Source organism: Pan paniscus, chromosome 20, assembly GCF_029289425.2.
Source record: "Pan paniscus chromosome 20, NHGRI_mPanPan1-v2.0_pri, whole genome shotgun sequence".
NCBI lineage: Eukaryota > Metazoa > Chordata > Mammalia > Primates > Hominidae > Pan > Pan paniscus.
The window spans coordinates 60,072,640-60,089,055 of record NC_073269.2 but is presented as its reverse complement, the minus strand read 5'-3'; the positions used below and the strand labels follow the sequence as shown (position 1 = coordinate 60,089,055).

At 47.3% G+C, this 16,416-nt stretch overlaps 1 protein-coding gene across 1 annotated transcript; it reads left to right on the top strand.

Annotated features, from left to right (window-relative positions):
* Positions 1 to 1,832: 1,832 nt before the first annotated feature.
* TARM1 (T cell-interacting, activating receptor on myeloid cells 1) lies at positions 1,833 to 14,479 on the top strand. The gene is made up of 5 exons (XM_034944952.3): positions 1,833 to 2,917; positions 8,241 to 8,276; positions 9,059 to 9,349; positions 9,957 to 10,253; positions 14,005 to 14,479. The coding sequence occupies exons 1-5, from the start codon at positions 2,884 to 2,886 to the stop codon at positions 14,160 to 14,162; spliced, it is 816 nt and encodes a 271-aa protein (XP_034800843.3). The 5' UTR covers positions 1,833 to 2,883; the 3' UTR covers positions 14,163 to 14,479.
* Positions 14,480 to 16,416: the final 1,937 nt, after the last annotated feature.

The window sequence follows — 16,416 nt, the reverse complement described above, 5'->3', positions numbered from 1 at the left end:
TTAAAGAACCTTTTGGAAGCTGTCTACAATATTTATGCTTATTTATCATTGTACTAGATGAAGACTTACGGCTACATCTACCTGTAAGTGACACTGAAGAATAGTTTTTTACCTGGGTGCCAATGGGCCCAGCTAAAAATCAGAATTCTCAACAGCAAAAGGATGGCTTTGAGATAATCATGTAGATTATGTGCAGATAACTACAGATAAGTCCCCTCCCCCAAGTCTATTTTAAATTTTCTGCTGGAGTATTTTAAAGTAAACCTCAGATATAATATGATTTCATCTATAAGACTTTTTATTTTGGTAATATAGTCTTAAGGTTAGGTTTGATAAACACCTAACAAAGTGAATGATTATTTATTTATTTATTTTATTATTATTATTTTTTGAGATGGAGTTTCACTCTTGTTGCCCAGGCTGGGGTGCAATGGTGCGATCTCAGCTCACTGCAACCTCCCCCTCCCAGGTTCAAGTGATTCTCCCACCTCAGCCTCCTGAGAAGCTGGGATTACAGGTATATACCACCAAGCCTGGCTAATTTTTGTATTTTTTGTAGAGATGGGATTAGGCCATGTTGCCCAGGCTGGTGTTGAACTCCTGGGATCAAGCCTTCCACCTACCTCACCTCCCAAAATCTTAGGATTACAGGTGTGATCCACCTTGCCTGGCCCTAAGCTATTCTTTATTCTTTCTTTTTTCGTTTTTTGAATCAGGGTCTCCTTTCTTCATTTCCAAGTGGAATGGAATTTTACCAGGCCTTTCCTGTTGACTGATAAAATTCCAGAGCCTAGTTTTAAAATATGCATCTTCATTGTTAGCAAAAGACATGTTAAGAAGAAATATAGGAGATGTCCTCTTTTCCCTGATACTGCATAAGGAGAAAGATTTTTTCTGAGTCACAACACTAATTTAAGGAATCTGATTTGATAAAGAGTTGAATTGAGAAGATTCACAAGAATATCAGTCTTGTTTTCTGGTACAATATGGAGAACTAAATGAATATTCACAAACGTTACTAAATTGTTCTCTGTTGAAATAAATTCATACACAAAACTGTTATTTGAACAAAAGGGTCTTGTAAGAGTCCCAAGCCTTTAAAAATCATTGCCACATCTTGTGAAAATAACTTTCAAAGAAACACCTGTAATTATAGTTGGTTTTACTCCTTATAATTTGTTGCCTTGTTGACTTTTCTATGTTCCAAAACAGTAAGAAGAGTAGGTGCTATCAAGACAAAAAAATCCGAAAACAAAAACGAGACTTGGGGGCATTTTGCTCTTCTTCCAAATGCAAGATGAAAAAAAACATGGTTAAAAACTAACTTCCTTGATTTCTTATTTTAACAAAAAAATAAAAAATTTTGTCTGATTCAAATTAACATTTTTTTTTTTTTTTTGAGACTGAGTCTCACTCTATTGCCCAGGCTGGAGTGCAATGATGCGATCTCAGCTCACTGCAACCTTTGCCTCCCAGGTTCAAGCAGTTCTCCTGCCTCAGCCTCCCGAGTAGCTGGGATTACAGGCGTGCACCACCACGCCCAGCTAATTTTTGTATTTTTAGTAAAGATGAGGTTTCACCATGGTTGGCCAGGCTGGTCTCGAACTCCTGACCTCAGGTTATCTACCTGCCCCGGTCTCCCAAAGTGTTGGGATTACAGGCGTGAGCCACTGCGCCAGGCTAAATTAACATAATTATCAAATGCAATCTGCAGACTTTTATTGGATCCTGATTTATTCTTTAAAAACCTGATAGAAATGACATTTTTGAGACAATCAGGGAAATTTGAGTACTGAATGGGTATTAGCTGGTATCAAGGAGGTACTCTTAACTTTCTTGATGTGACAGTGCTGTGGTGCTTATATTATTTTTAAAATGGTTCTTATTTGATAAAGATAGATATGTACTGAAATATTCTGAACTTAAAAAATGAGCTCATGACTGGCTGGGCACAGTGGCTCATGCCTGTAATCCCAGCACTTTGGGAGGCTGAGGTGGGTGGATCACTTGAGGTCAGGAGTTTGAGACCAGCCTGGCCAACATGGTGAAACCTCATCTCTACTAAAAAATACAAAAATTAACTGGGCGTGTTGAAGGGCTCCTGTAATCCCAGCTACTTGGGAGGCTGAGGCAGGAGAACCGCTTGAACCTGGGGGGTGGAGGTTGCAATGAGATGAGATTATGCCGCTTCACTCCAGCCTGGGCGAAAGAGTGGAACTCTGTCTCAAAAGAAAAAAAAAAAATGGTGATGAAGGCCTGGCACAGTGGCTCATGCCTGTAATCCCAGCAGTTTGGGAGGCCGAGGCAGGTGGATCACTTGAGGCGAGGAGTTCAAGACTAGCCCAGCTAACTTGTGAAACCTCATCTTAACTAAAAATACAAACATTAGCCGGGCATGGTGGCATGTGCCTATAATCCCAGCTACTTGGGAGGCTGAGGCCGGAGAATTGCTTGAACCCAGGAGGCTGAAGTTGCAATGACCTGAGATCGTGCCACTGGACTCCAGCCCAGGTAACAGAACCAGACACCATCTCAAAAAAAAAAAAAAAGAATGAAGTGCTTTCATCTCTTCAATACGAACACTTCAGGGCCAAGTCTGAAGCATTTTCGGGGTTACCTGTTTGATGCCTGAAATCTGCCTCAGACAGAGGAGCATTTCCTGTGAGTCAAGTGCTCGAACACTGGTGTGTGCAAGGAGCATGTTGCAATCAGCAACATCAACATGTTTCCTGAATGTGGATATGGGAGGGGAAACTGAAAGGCTAGGAAAGGCTGTTACTGCCCACACTCTGGGGTGGGAAAGAGGCAGCGACGACTCCAGCTCTTCTCCCATCTGTAGACTGCAGAACCCAAGACGGACTCTGGGAGGGCTGAGGAGCCATCATGATCCCTAAGCTGCTTTCCCTCCTCTGTTTCAGTAAGTCTCACAGGGCTATCCACTGGGACTGCAGAAAATCATGGAACTGGTGGGATAGTTGGGCTGGGGATGGAAATAATAACATCAACTTTAGCTTACTGAGCACACGGGAGGAGTGAGACGTCCTGCTGAGTGCACTGCAGACATTCCCTGGAAATGAGTGCTCTGCAAACTTCAACTCCTGTAGTTTCAACTTCGTGAGTTTTGCTGAATGCCTCCACCACCTGGCTTCATTGGCTTATCCCTTTTCTCAGGATCAACTCTGCTTTTTGTGTGTAAGTAAAAGTATTCAGAATAGAAACCTTATTTTATTTTATTTTATTTTATTTTTTTGAGACAGGGTTTTGCTCTTGTTGCCCAGGCTGGAGTGCAATGGCGTGATCTCGGCTCACCACAACCTCTGCCTCCTGGGTTCAAGCGATTCTCCTGCTTCAGCCTCCTGAGTAACTGGATTACAGGGGTGCGCCACCATGCCTGGTTAATTTTTGTATTTTTAGTAGAGATGGGGTTTCACCATGTTGGCCAGGCTGGTCTCGAACTCCCGACCTCAGGTGATCTGCCCACCTCAGTCTCTCAAAGTGCTGGGATTACAGATGTGAGCCACTGCGCCTGGCCCAGAAACCTTAATACCATAAATAAAAATTTAGTGTCAAATAGATAACTATAAAGTAAATTGAGGCCGTTGTGTAACCATCCCCACTATCTACACTAAAGCCTCTTTCTTTCTTTCTTCCTTCCTTCCTTTCTTTCTTTTTCTCCTTTCCTTCCTTCCTTCCTTCCTTCCTTCCTTCCTTCCTTCCTTCCTCTCTCTCTCTTTCTTTATTTCTTTTTTTTTTTTTTTTTGAGACGGAGTCTCACTCTGTCGCCCAGGCTGGAGTGCAGTGGTGCGATCTCGGCTCACTGCAAGCTCCGCCTCCCGGGTTCACGCCATTCTCCTGCCTCAGCCTCCCGAGTAGCTGGGACTACAGGCGCCCGCCACCATGCCCGGCTTTTTTCGTAGGTTTCACTGTGTTAGCCAGGATGGTCTCCATCTCCTGACTTCTTGATCTGCCCGCCTCGGCCTCCCAAAGTGCTGGGATTACAGGCGTGAGCCCCCGCTTGCTTGCCTGCTTTCTTTCTTCCTTCCTTCCTTCCTTCCTTCCTTTCTTTCATTCCTTCCTTTCTCTCTCTCCTTCATTCCTTCCTTCCTCTCTCTCTTTCCCTTCCTTCCTTCCTTCCCTTTCCTTTTTTTCAGACAAAGTCTCACTCTGTACCCAGGCTGGAGTGCAGTGGTATGACCACAGCTCACTGCAGCCTCCACCTCCTGGGCTCAAGCAATTCTCCTGCCTCAGCCTCCCGGGTAGCTGGGATTACAGGTGCCCACCACACACCCGGCTGATTTTTTGTACTTTTTAGTAGAGACGGGGTTTCATCATGTTGGCCAGGCTGGTCTTGAGCTCCCTCAGGTGATCACCTCAGGTGATCTGCCCGCCTCAGCCTCAGCCTCCCAAAGTGCTGGGATTACAGGCGTGAGCCACAGTGCCCCGTGTAATTTTTAAATTTTTTGTAGAGACAGGATCTCACTATGTTACTCAGGCTGGTCTCAAACTCCTGGCCTCAAGCAATCCTTCTGCCTTGGCCTCCCAAAGTGCTAGGATTACATGCCTGAGCCACAGTGCCCCGTGTAATTTTTAAATTTTTTGTAGAGACGGGATCTCACTATGTTACTCAGGCTGGTCTCAAACTCCTGGCCTCAAGCAGCCCTTCTGCCTTGGCCTCCCAAAGTGCTGGGATTACAGGCGTGAGCCACTGTGGTGGCTCTGCCACCTTTTTCTCCCATCCTGGCCCTCAGCAGAATACCCACCTCCATTAGGAAGGCCAACCTGCCTGACTCAGCATTAGATTCAAATGCTGATCTCTCTAAAAACGCCCTCACAGACACGCCCAGAAATAATGTTTAACCAGATACACAGCATCCTGTGGCCTGGTCTAGCTGATAAATCAAATTAACAATCACAATTCCCAATATGAACTCTACACCCTCTAACCAATAACTCTCTATTTGCCGCGGTCCTCCCAGCCCCTGGTAACCTCCATTCTAATTTCTTTTTTTTTTTTTTTCGGAGATGGAGTCTTGCTTCGTCACCCAGGCTGGAGTACAGTGGCCTAATCTCAGCTCACTGCAACCTCCGCCTCCTGGGTTCAAGCGATTCTCCTGCCTCTCCCTCCCGAGTAGCTGGGATCACTGGCGCTCACCACCATGCCTGGCTAAGTTTTTTTTTTTTTTTTAGTAGAGACAAGGTTTCACCATGTTGGCCAGGCTGGTCTCGATCTCCTGACTTTGTGATCTGCCTGTCTCGGCCTCCCAAAGTGCTGGGATTACAGGCGTGAGCCACCGTGTCCAGCCCATTCTAATTTTTATCTGTATGAATTTGCTTATTCTAGGATGTATGAGTGGAATCATAACACTTGTTCTTTTGTGCCTGACTTAGTTTACTCAGCATAATATCCTCGAGCTACATCTATATTGTAGGATATGTCAGATTTCCTTTCTTTTTTATGGCTAAAATCCCACTGTAGCCCGAGCACAATGTCTCACACCTGTAATCCCAGCACTTTGAGAGTCTGAGGCAGGCAGATCGCTTGAGCCCAGGAGTTCGAGACTAGCCTGGGCAACATGGTGAAACCCTGTCTCTACAAAAAATAAAAAAATGAGGCTGGGCATGGTGGCTCACGCCTGTAATCCCACCACTTTTTTTGCAATGACCTGACGTAAGGAGTTCGAGAACAGCCTGGCCAATAGGGTGAAACCCCATCTCTACTAAAAATATAAAAATTAGCCAGGTGTGGTGGCGGGCGCCTGTAATCCCAGCTATTTGGGAGGCTGAGGCAGGAGAATCGCTTGAACCCAGGAGTCAGAGGTTGCAGTGAGCCGAGATCATGCCATTGCACTCCAGTCTGGGCAACAAGAGCGAAACTCCATCTCAAAATAAATAAATAAATAAATATTAAAAACAACAACAACAAAAATGAGCTGGGCATGGTGGTGTGCAGCTGTAGTCCCAGCTACTCAGGAGGCAGAGGTGGGAGGATCACCTGAGCCCAGGGAGTTAATGCTGGAGTGAACTAGGATCACATCATTGCACTCCAGCCTGGGCAGCAGAGCGAGACCCTGCCTCAAAAAAAAAAAAAAAAAAAAAAAAGAAAGAAAGAAAGAAAAGAAAAAGAAAGAAAGAAAGGAAAAAGAAAAAAGCACTTTGGAGGCTGAGGTGGGCGGATCACCTGAGGTGGGGAGTTCAAGACCAGCCTGACCAACATGGTGAAACCCTGTCTCTACTAAAAAATACAAAATTAGCTGGGCATGGTGGTGCATGCCTGTAATTCCAGCTACTTGGGAGGCTGAGGCAGGAGAATCACTTGAACCCGCAAGGCGGAGGTTGCAGTAAGCTGTAATCCCAGCTACTTGGGAGGCTGAGGCAGGAGAATCACTTGAACCCGCGAGGCAGAGGTTGCAGTAAGCCGAGATTGCGCCATTGCACTCCAGCCTGGGCAACAAGAATGAAACTATGTCTCAAAAAAAAAAAAAAAAAAAGAAGAAAAAGAAAAAAAATCCCATTGAATGTATAGAGCACACTGTGTTTATCCATTCTTCCATGGATGGACACTTACGTTGTTTGAACATTTTGGGTGTTCACAATTTCCTTTTGCAAAACTTGAAGTGTCAGTTTATGGATTGGCTCATGGATGTAATAGTAGCACAAACGCCTGGTAACTTCCCCTTTTTCCTGCTGAGACCTAAAACTGTTCACACAGGGGAAAAAGAGGAAATCTCTCAGAGACACAGGCCTAACTAACTTTCCTTGAGTTAGATCAATCTCATTATTATGATAATGTTCATAAACAGGCTTGATATTATGTTTTTTCTTTTCTTTCTCTTTTTTTTTTTCTTTTCTGAAACCAAGTCTCGTGCTGTGGCCAGGCTGGAGTGCAGTGGCGCGATCTCAGCTCATTGCAACCTCTGCCTCCTGGGTTCAAGCGATTCTCTGCCTCAGCCTCCTGAGTAGCTGGGATCACAGGCGCCCATCACCACGCCTGGCTAATTTTTGTATTTTTAGTAGAGATGGGGTTTCACCATGTTGGCCAGGCTGGTCTTGAACTCCTGACCTCGTGATCCACCTGCTTCGGCCTCCCAAAGTGCTGGGATTACAGGCGTGAGCCACCACGCCCAGCATGGTCAAGAGTTCTTAACCAGCCCGGCCCTGTCTCTATCAAAAAAAAATTAAAAAGGAGGAAGAGCAAATGCAGCCATGTGTGAAACAGGGAGGAACGTATGCTTTCCCCTTTCTGGAATGACAATTTGGATGTTTTGAGGCTTGTTACAGGACACCAAACAATAAATTTTGTCCTGTTTGGAGTCATGAAGGGATTAAAAGAGATCATGAGCCTGGGCAACATAGGGAGACTGTCTTTGTGAAAGACTAAAAAATTAGCCAGGTGTGGTGGTACACACCTGTGATCCCAGCTACTCGGGAGGCTGAGGTGGGAGGATCACTTGAGCCTGGGAGGCTACAGTGAGCCATGATGGAGCCACTGCACTCCAACCTGGGCAACAGAGAGAGACCCTGTCTCAAAACACAATAATAAAATGAAAAATTAAAAAATAAAAAGAAGCTGGGCACAAAGCTCATGCCTGTAATCCCGGCACTTTGGGAGGCCAAGGGTGGATCACCTGAGGTCAGGAGTTTGAGACCAGCCTGGCCAATATGGTGAAACCCTGTCTCTACTAATAATACAAAACTCAGCCGGGCGTCCTGGCGCATGCCTGTAATCCCAGCTATTTGGGAAGCTGAGGCAGGAGAATCACTTGAACCCGGGAGGCGGAGGTTGCAGTGAGCCGAGATTGCGTCACTCTACTCCAGCCTGGGCGACAGAGCGAGAGTCTGTCTCTGGAATGAATGAATGAAAGAAAGAATGAATGAAAGAAAGAGAGAGAGAAAGAAAGAAAGGAAAGAAAGGAAAGAAGGAAAGAAAGAAAGAAGGAAATGGTAAGAATGAGTGCTGTTTTGAAACAGAAGATGAGAATGGAAGGATTTGTGGGAAAGGCCTGGAGCAGGGGGAGGTGACAGCCACACAGGATGGTCAAGGAGAATCTCTGGGAAAGGATGGAGGAGCTGGAAGTCGAGCGGAAGCCACAGTCCAGTGTGGGGACAATGAGAACTCCTGAGCGTATGACCTCTAAGAGTCTGTTCTCAGCAGGAGACTCTGGGACGATCTCCAGGGGTCAGGGCAGGGGGTGACGTGGCTCCAGGTAGGGGCTTCTGGCTCACGGAGGATTGTCTTGCAGGACTGTGCGTGGGCCAAGGAGACACAAGGGGAGATGGTGAGTGTTTCTTCAACTACACCCTCCTTGGCCTGTCATCCCAAATTCCCTGCTGTTCTCTTCCCCTTCCCCCTCTTTTTCCCTTTTTTTTTGACGGAGTCTCACTCTTTCGCCAGGCTGGAGTGCGGTGGTGCAATCTCGGCTTACAGCAACCTCCGCCTCCTGGGTTCAAGTGATTCTCCTGTCTCAGCCTCCCAAGTAGCTGGGACTATGGGTGCTTACCACCATGCCCAGCTAATTTTTGTATTTTTAGTAGAGACGGAGTTTCACCATGTTGGCCAGGATGGTCTCGATCTCATGACCTCGTGATCTGCCTGCCTTGGCCTCCCAAAGTGCTGGGATTACAGGCGTGAGCCACCGCACCCAGCCCCCTTCCCTTCTTAAAATGGGATTCCTGATTGGGCTCAGGGGTTCACGCCTGTAATCTCAGCACTTTGGGAGGCCAAGGTGGGTGGATCACCTGAGGTCAGGAGTTCGAGACCAGCCTGGCCAACATGGTGAAACCTTGTCTCTACTAAAATACAAAATTAGCTGGGTGTGGTGGTGCGTGCCTGTAATCCCACCTACTTGGGAGGCTGAGGCAGGAGAATTGCTTTAACCCAGGAGACGGAGGTTGCAGTGAACTGAGATTGCGCCACTGCACTCTAGCCTGGGCAACAGAGGGAGACTCCATCTCATAATAATAATAATAATAATAATAATAATAATAATAAATTTTAAAAAGGGCTTCCTGAGAGCAGGGGAGGGCATCGGGTCCAGCATCAGGCTCTGCTTCCTTCCAGGGTCACTGCCCAAGCCGTCCCTCAGTGCCTGGCCCAGCTCGGTGGTCCCTGCCAACAGCAATGTGACGCTTCGATGTTGGACTCCTGCCAGAGGTGTGAGCTTTGTTCTCAGGAAGGGAGGAATTATTCTGGAGTCCCCGAAGCCCCTTGATTCTACAGAGGGTGCGGCCAAATTTCACCTCAATAATCTTAAAGTCAGAAATGCTGGAGAGTACACCTGTGAATACTACAGAAAAGCATCCCCCCACATCCTTTCACAGCGCAGTGACGTCCTTCTACTGTTGGTGACAGGTACAGACAGGGTGCCTGCCAATGACATACGGGGGACAGGGGATGAGGGAGGAAGTGAAGGAACAGAGGGAGAAAAGGGGTCCCACCTCCAGAGTAGTTGGGGGTGGCGGGAGAGGGAGAGAGACAGGAACAAAATTGCATATCTTGGTTTTATACTCTGTCGCCCAGGCCAGAGTGCAGTGGTGCCATCTCGGCTCACTGCCACTTCCGCCTCCTGGGCTCAAGTGATTCTCCTGCTCCAGCCTCCTTAGCAGCTGGGATTACAGGCGCCTGCCACCACGCCCGGCTAATTTTTGTATTTTTAGTAGAGACAGGGTTTTGCCATGTTGGGCAGGCTGGTCTCGAACTCCTGACCTCAGGTGATCCACCCGCCTTGGCCTCCCAAAGTGCTGGGATTACAGGTGTGAGCCACCATGCCCGGCCTTATACAGGTCTTGTAGGAGGGAGAATCTCTGTCCTGGGGTCGGAGTAGGAAGTGGAGGAAGGTAGAAGAGATCAGGAATCTCTCATTTCCCACACTCCGCGAGAGCCTCCGGCCAGGAGAACAGGGGTGAGTGGGGGATTCCAGACTTCTCCCCAGTACCTCAGAGCCTGACTTCTCTTACAGGACATTTATCTAAACCTTTCCTCCGAACCTACCAAAGGGGTACAGTGACCGCAGGTGGAAGGGTGACTCTGCAGTGCCAGAAGCGAGACCAATTGTTTGTGCCTATCATGTTCGCTCTACTGAAGGCAGGGACGCCATCACCCATCCAGCTGCAGAGTCCAGCGGGGAAGGAGATAGACTTCTCTCTGGTGGACGTGACGGCCGGCGATGCTGGGAACTACAGCTGCATGTACTACCAGACAAAGTCTCCCTTCTGGGCCTCAGAACCCAGTGATCAGCTTGAGATATTGGTGACAGGTAAGGGCGTGTATGGTTTTGAGGAACTGTGTGTGTTGTTTTTAATCAGAGATTGTTTTGTTCTTCTGTGAATCTCATTTCTTCATTACTTGCAATATCATCGCTCTTAACAAAATCTTCCCTTTCTGGCCTGGCGTGGTGGCTCATGCCTGTCATCCCAGCACTTTGGGAGGCCGAGGTGGATGGATCATCTGAGGTCAAGGATTTGAGACCAGCCTGGCCAACATAGTGAAACCCCATCTCTACTAAAAATAAAAAATTAGCCAGGTATGATGGCATGCACCTGTAGACCCAGCTACTTGTGAGGCTGAGGCAGGAGAATTGCTTGAACATGGGAGGCGGAGGTTGCAGTGAGCCAAGATCTTGCCACTGCACTCCAGCCTGGGCAATAGAGTGAGACTCTGTCTCAAAAACAAAAAACAAAAAACAAAAACAAAAACAAAAAAACAACAAAAAAACCTCCCTTTCACGATTTCCACTCCTTTGCCTTTTTTTTTTTTTTTTGAAATGGAGTCTCACTCTGTTGCCAGGATGGAGTGCAATGGTGCGATCTTGGCTCACTGCAACCTCCACCTTCCAGGTTCAAGTGATTCTCCTGCCTCAGCCTCCCAAGTAGCTAGGATTACAGGCCTGCACCACCCATCCGGCTTATTTTTCTATTTTTAGTAGCGATGAAGGTTTCACCATGTTGACCAGGCTGGTCTTGAACTCCTTGACCTCAGGTGATCTGCCTGCCTAGGCCTCCCAAAGTGCTGGGATTACAGGTGTGAGCCACCGTGCCCGGCCCTCTTTTGCCTTTTTGTTGTACTACATCCTTGGAAAATTTCTAGGCTGTTTTTGAAAATTATGAATCCACCAGCACCAGATTCCTTCTACCAGTCTTTGCATCTCTTAGCGTTTTGGTTTTTTGTTTTGTTTTGTTTCATTTTGTTTTTGAGACACAGTCTCGCTCTGTTGCCCAGGGTGGAGTGCAGTGGTGCGATCTCAGCTCACTGCAACCTCTGCCTCCCGAGTTTAAGCAATTCTCCTGCCTCAGCCACTTGAGTAGCTGGGATTACAGGTGCCCGCCACCACGCCTGGCTAATTTTTGTATTTTTAGTAGAGATGGGGTTCTGACCATGTTGACCAGGCTGGTCTTGAACCCCTGGCCTCAGGTGATCCGCTCACCTCGGCCTCCCAAAGTGCTGGGATTGCAGGTGTGAACCACTGTGCATGGCGTGTTTTGGTTTTTCTTGGTGTTAGTGATTTCACTCTCAATAATTCTTTCTCAGTCATGTGCGGTGGCTCAGGCCTGTAATCCCAGCACTTTGGGAGGCTGAGGCTGGAGAATTGCTTGAGCCCAGGAGTTTGAGACCAGCCTGGGCAATATAGTGAGACCCAGTTTCAAATTAAAAAAAAAAATTATCTCATCCTCAGAACATGGTGTTTGCACAGCCTCCTGCTTCTATGCCGTGGATGCGAAGTCTACCCATGTCTTTTATTGACTGCTAGAATTCTTCTGAAAGTATCTTGTTTCCTGCCTTACTGGGTGCTAGCACTCTGCTTCCTCAGCTCTGTAAATTATTTTTCATCTGTTGTAACTGCTGTAATGAGTTACATTACAGCTCTTGCCGGGTGCCTGGATGAAGCCCATTCATCAAGACAGAGGAATTGCAAAAAAGAGTTTAATACACATTGAGCCAGGTAAGTGGGAGACCAGAGTTTTTTTGTTTGTTTGTTTGTTTGAGACGGAGTCTTGCTCTGTCGCCCAGGCTGGAGTGCAGTGGCGCGATCTCGGCTCAATGAAACCTCTGCCTCCCAGGTTCAAATGATTCTTCTGCCTCAGCCTCCCGAGTAGCTGGGACTATGTGTGTGCCACCCTGCCTGGCTAATTTTTGTATTTTTAGTAGAGATGCGGTTTTACCATATTGTCCAGGCTGGTCTCAAACTCCTGACCTCGTGATCTGCCCGCTTGGGCCTCCCAAAGTGCTGGGATTACAGGCATGAGCCACTGCACCTGGCCAATCAGAGTTTTATTATTACTCAAATCAGCCTCCCTGAAAATCTGGAGGCTAGGGTTTTGTTTGTTTGTTTGTTTTCTTTGAGATGGAGTCTCACTCTGTCGCCCAAGCTGGAGTGTAGTGGCACAATCTGAGCTCACTGCAGCCTCCACCCCCCAACCCCAGACCCAGGTCAAGTAATTCTCCTGCCTCAGCCTCCTGAGTAGCTGGGATTACAGGCACCCGCCACCACACCCGGCTAATTTTTTTGTATTTTTAGTAGACATGGGGTTTCGCCATGTTGCCCAGGCTGCTCTCGAACTCCTGGCCTCAAGCAATTCTCCCACCTTAGCCTCCCACAGTGCTGGGATTACAGGTGTGAGCTACTGTGCCCGGCCTCAACTCAAACTTTCTCAGGTGCACTGCTGCACAGCAGTGTGTGCTGCGAGGATGCTGATCCAGCCACGGAATTCGGGGCTCTGTAGAGCTCCTTCCGTCTCATGTGCTGCCCCAAGACTATTCCTTAACATAAGGATGCGGGAGGAGAAAAGGCAATGTGGGAAGGTGGAAATGGGATAAAGAGCAAATAAATGAAGGAAGAGAGCTAAGGTGGAGTGAATATCAAGGAAGGAAGATAAAGGAACTCCGATTACAACTCAGTAGGATTGCATATCTTGGCCGGGCGCGGTGGCTTATGCCTGTCATCCCAGCACCTTGGGAGGCCGAGGCAGGCGAATCACTTGAGGCCAGGAGTTTGAAACCAGTTTGGCCAACATGGCGAAAACCCATCTCTATTAAAAATACAAAAATTAGCCGGGTGTGGTGGTAGGTGCCTGTAATCCTAGCTATTCGGGAGGCTGAGGCAGGAGAATCGCTTGAACCCAGGAGGTGGAGGTTGCAGTGAACCGAGACTGTGTCGCTGCACTCCAGCCTGAGCAACAGAGTGAGACGTCGTCTCAAAAACAACAACAAAGATTCCATCTTTTGTTTTCAGGGATTAAAACTTTAAAGAGCTCAATTATGGCCAGGCATAGTGGTTTATGCCTATAATCCCAACACTTTGGGAGGCCAAGGCGGGTGGATCACCTGAGGTCAGGAGTTCGAGACCAGCCTGACCAACATGGAGAAACCCCGTCTCTACTAAAAATACAAAATTAGCCGGGTGTGGTGGCACATGCTCATAATCTCAGCTGCTTGGGAGGCTGAGACAGGAGAATCACTTGAACCCGGGAGGCAGAGGTTGCAGTGAGCTGAGATTGTGCCATTACACTCCAATCTGGGCAACAAGAGCAAAACTTGATCTCAAGAAAAAAAAAAGTTCAATTAAAACTTTAAAGTACAGTGGACTACTGGCTAGAAAACATTAAGTGGGTGGCCGGGCGTGGTGGCTCACACCTGTAATCCCAGCACTTTGGGAGGCTGAGGTGGGCGGGTCACCTGAAGTCGGGAGTTCAAGACCAGCCTGGCCAACATGGCGAAACCCCGTCTCTACTAAAAATATAAAATTAGCCGGGCATGGTGGCACATGCCTGTAATCCCAGCTACTTGGGAGGCTGAGGCAGGGAGGCTTGAACCTGGGAGGCAGAGGTTGTGGTGAGCTGAGATTACACCACTGCACTCCAGCCTGGTCAACAAGAGTAAAACTCCGTCTCAAAAAAAAAAACCAAAAAACCGAAAACATTAAGTGGGTGATGATAGTCAGATTTGGTGGGGCCATTTGAGAAGGAGGGATACCCTCTGAGGGTCAGTGCTGAGCCCCTTCTCTCTTTCAGTTTCCCCAGGTACCACATCGAGCAACTACTCCCTGGGTAACTTCGTACGACTGGGTCTGGCTGCCATAATTGTGGTTATCATGGGAGCTTTCCTGGTGGAGGCCTGGTACAGCCGGAATGTGTCTCCAGGTGAATCAGAGGCCTTCAAACCAGAGTGACTCCATCTTGAACCGGGGCTGGGTAAACTGAGGCTGCAACCTGCTGGACTGCATTCCCAGGGGGTTAAGGCTTTCTAAGTCACAGGATGAGACAGGTCACAACATACAGGTCACAAAGACCCAAAGACACAAAGATGCAACAAAGAAGCCAGCCAAACCCTGCCAAATCCAAGATGGCAACAAAAGTGACTTCTGGTCGTCCTCACTGCGCATTATTTGCTAATTATAATGCATTTGCATGCTAAAAGACACTCCCACCGCCACCAAGACAGCTTACAGATGCCATGGCAACTTCCAGAAGCTAAACGAGGGAGGGACTCTCAGTTCCAGGGAAATCCCCTCCCCTTTCCTGGAAAACTCATGAACAGTCCACCCCTTGTTTAGCATACGATCAAGAAATAACCACAAAAATAGCCGACTGACAGCCCTCTGGACCGCTCTGCCTATGGAGCAGCCATATTCCTTGACTTTCTTAATAAACTTGCCTTCACTTTACTCTGTGTACTCACCCTGAGTTCTTACTTGTGTGAGATCCGAGAACCCTCTCTTGGGGTCTGGACTGGGACCCCTTTCCAGTAACAGATCCAAGTTAAAACACGGATCCCCTCTCTCTTTCATGGGCTGCTGTAGAGATATGGAATTCTCTTCTGCTCCAGATTTATTGAGATCTAATCGACAAATAAAAATGGAGTTATATTTGTGTACAACGTGATGTTTTGATATATTCCATTTTGATTTATCAATTATACCCCCATAAGCCTACGGGTGGGGAACCCTCCTACTAAGTAATTTATTGTGTACCAAGGAAGAAATTTCACTGATTGTGACATGAGTATCACAATGTAGCTAACGAACCTTTCTGTTTAAGATTCACCTTCTGGGAACCTCCCTACTAAATAATTAATTGTGTACCAAAGAAGAAATTTCACTAATTGTGACATGATTATCACAATGTAGCTAATGGACTTTTCTGTTTAAGTTCCACCTTCTGGGAACTTTCCTAGTAACTAAGTAATTAATTGTGTACCGAGGAAGAAATTTCACTCATTGTGACAATGGTTATCTCAATCTAGCTTATGGACCTTTCTGTTTAAGGTCCACCTTCTTAGCAAATTATAATTACCCAGTGCAGCCTTGTGAACTGTAGCGGCCCTGCTGTGCATTCAATCCATGTGGGGTTCTTTAAACATCAGACTCTACCATGGGGACTTCACACATTTCTCCACATGGGCACAAATGGTATTTTTTGTTTTTTTGTTTGTTTGTTTGTTTTGAGACAGAGTCTCGCTCTGTCGCCCAGGCCAGAGTGCAGTGGTGCGATCTCGGCTCGTTGCAACCTCCGCCTGCCAGGTTCAAGTGATTCTCCTGCCTCAGCCTCCCGAGTAGCTGCAACTACAAGCACCTGCCACCATCCGGCTAATTTTTTTGTATTTTTAGGAGAGACCGGGTTTCGCCACATTGGTCAGGCTGGTCTCGAACTCCTGGCCTCAAGTGATCCACCTGCCTCAGCCTCCCAAAGTGCTGGGATTACAGGTGTGCACCACCGGGCATGGCCACAAATGGTGTTTAAAGTGCAATAGTCCTTCACCATGTGAGACTGTCTTGTCCATTATAGGAACACGTAACTCGACATTGCTAATACTTCCTTTCCCATTGAACACCTGTTGAAGACCTAATTATTGTGAAACAACAACAACAAAAAAGCCACTACTCTCATACCTTTCAAATATCCCTGGATGGGGCAATGGGAAGTGAGGGTGGTGCTCCCCCGGTTGAAAAGCTGTGTTTAGATGCCGGGAGAAAACAATCTTCCTCCTCTTCCTTCCCCTCTAAGCTCAGCTCTGTCCTTCTCTAGCCATAGATCCCACAGCTGCCCAGGGAATGATGGGTTGGACCAGCTGAGCCTTAACCGCCTGCTGTGGAACCTGCACTCTCAGCTCTGTGTCTTGATTGTGGCGGTGGTTCTATAAAGCCATACATACAGGCAATAAAATGTTACAGAACTATACCCATAGGCACAGAAAACGGAGGAGGAAAAGAAGGTGGAAGAGGAGGAAGAGCAGGAGAAAAGAAGGAAAAGGAGAAAAGGAAATAGAAATAGAAGGAAGAGGAAGAGAAAAAGAGAAACGAATTATGCCGAAACTGGTGAGATCTGAGTGACCTCTGGAACCTGGTTAAACGTGTGGTGCCAGTGCAAAGTCTCTGGTTTTGAAAATGTACCATACGCCGGGCGCGGTGGCTCACGCCTGTAATC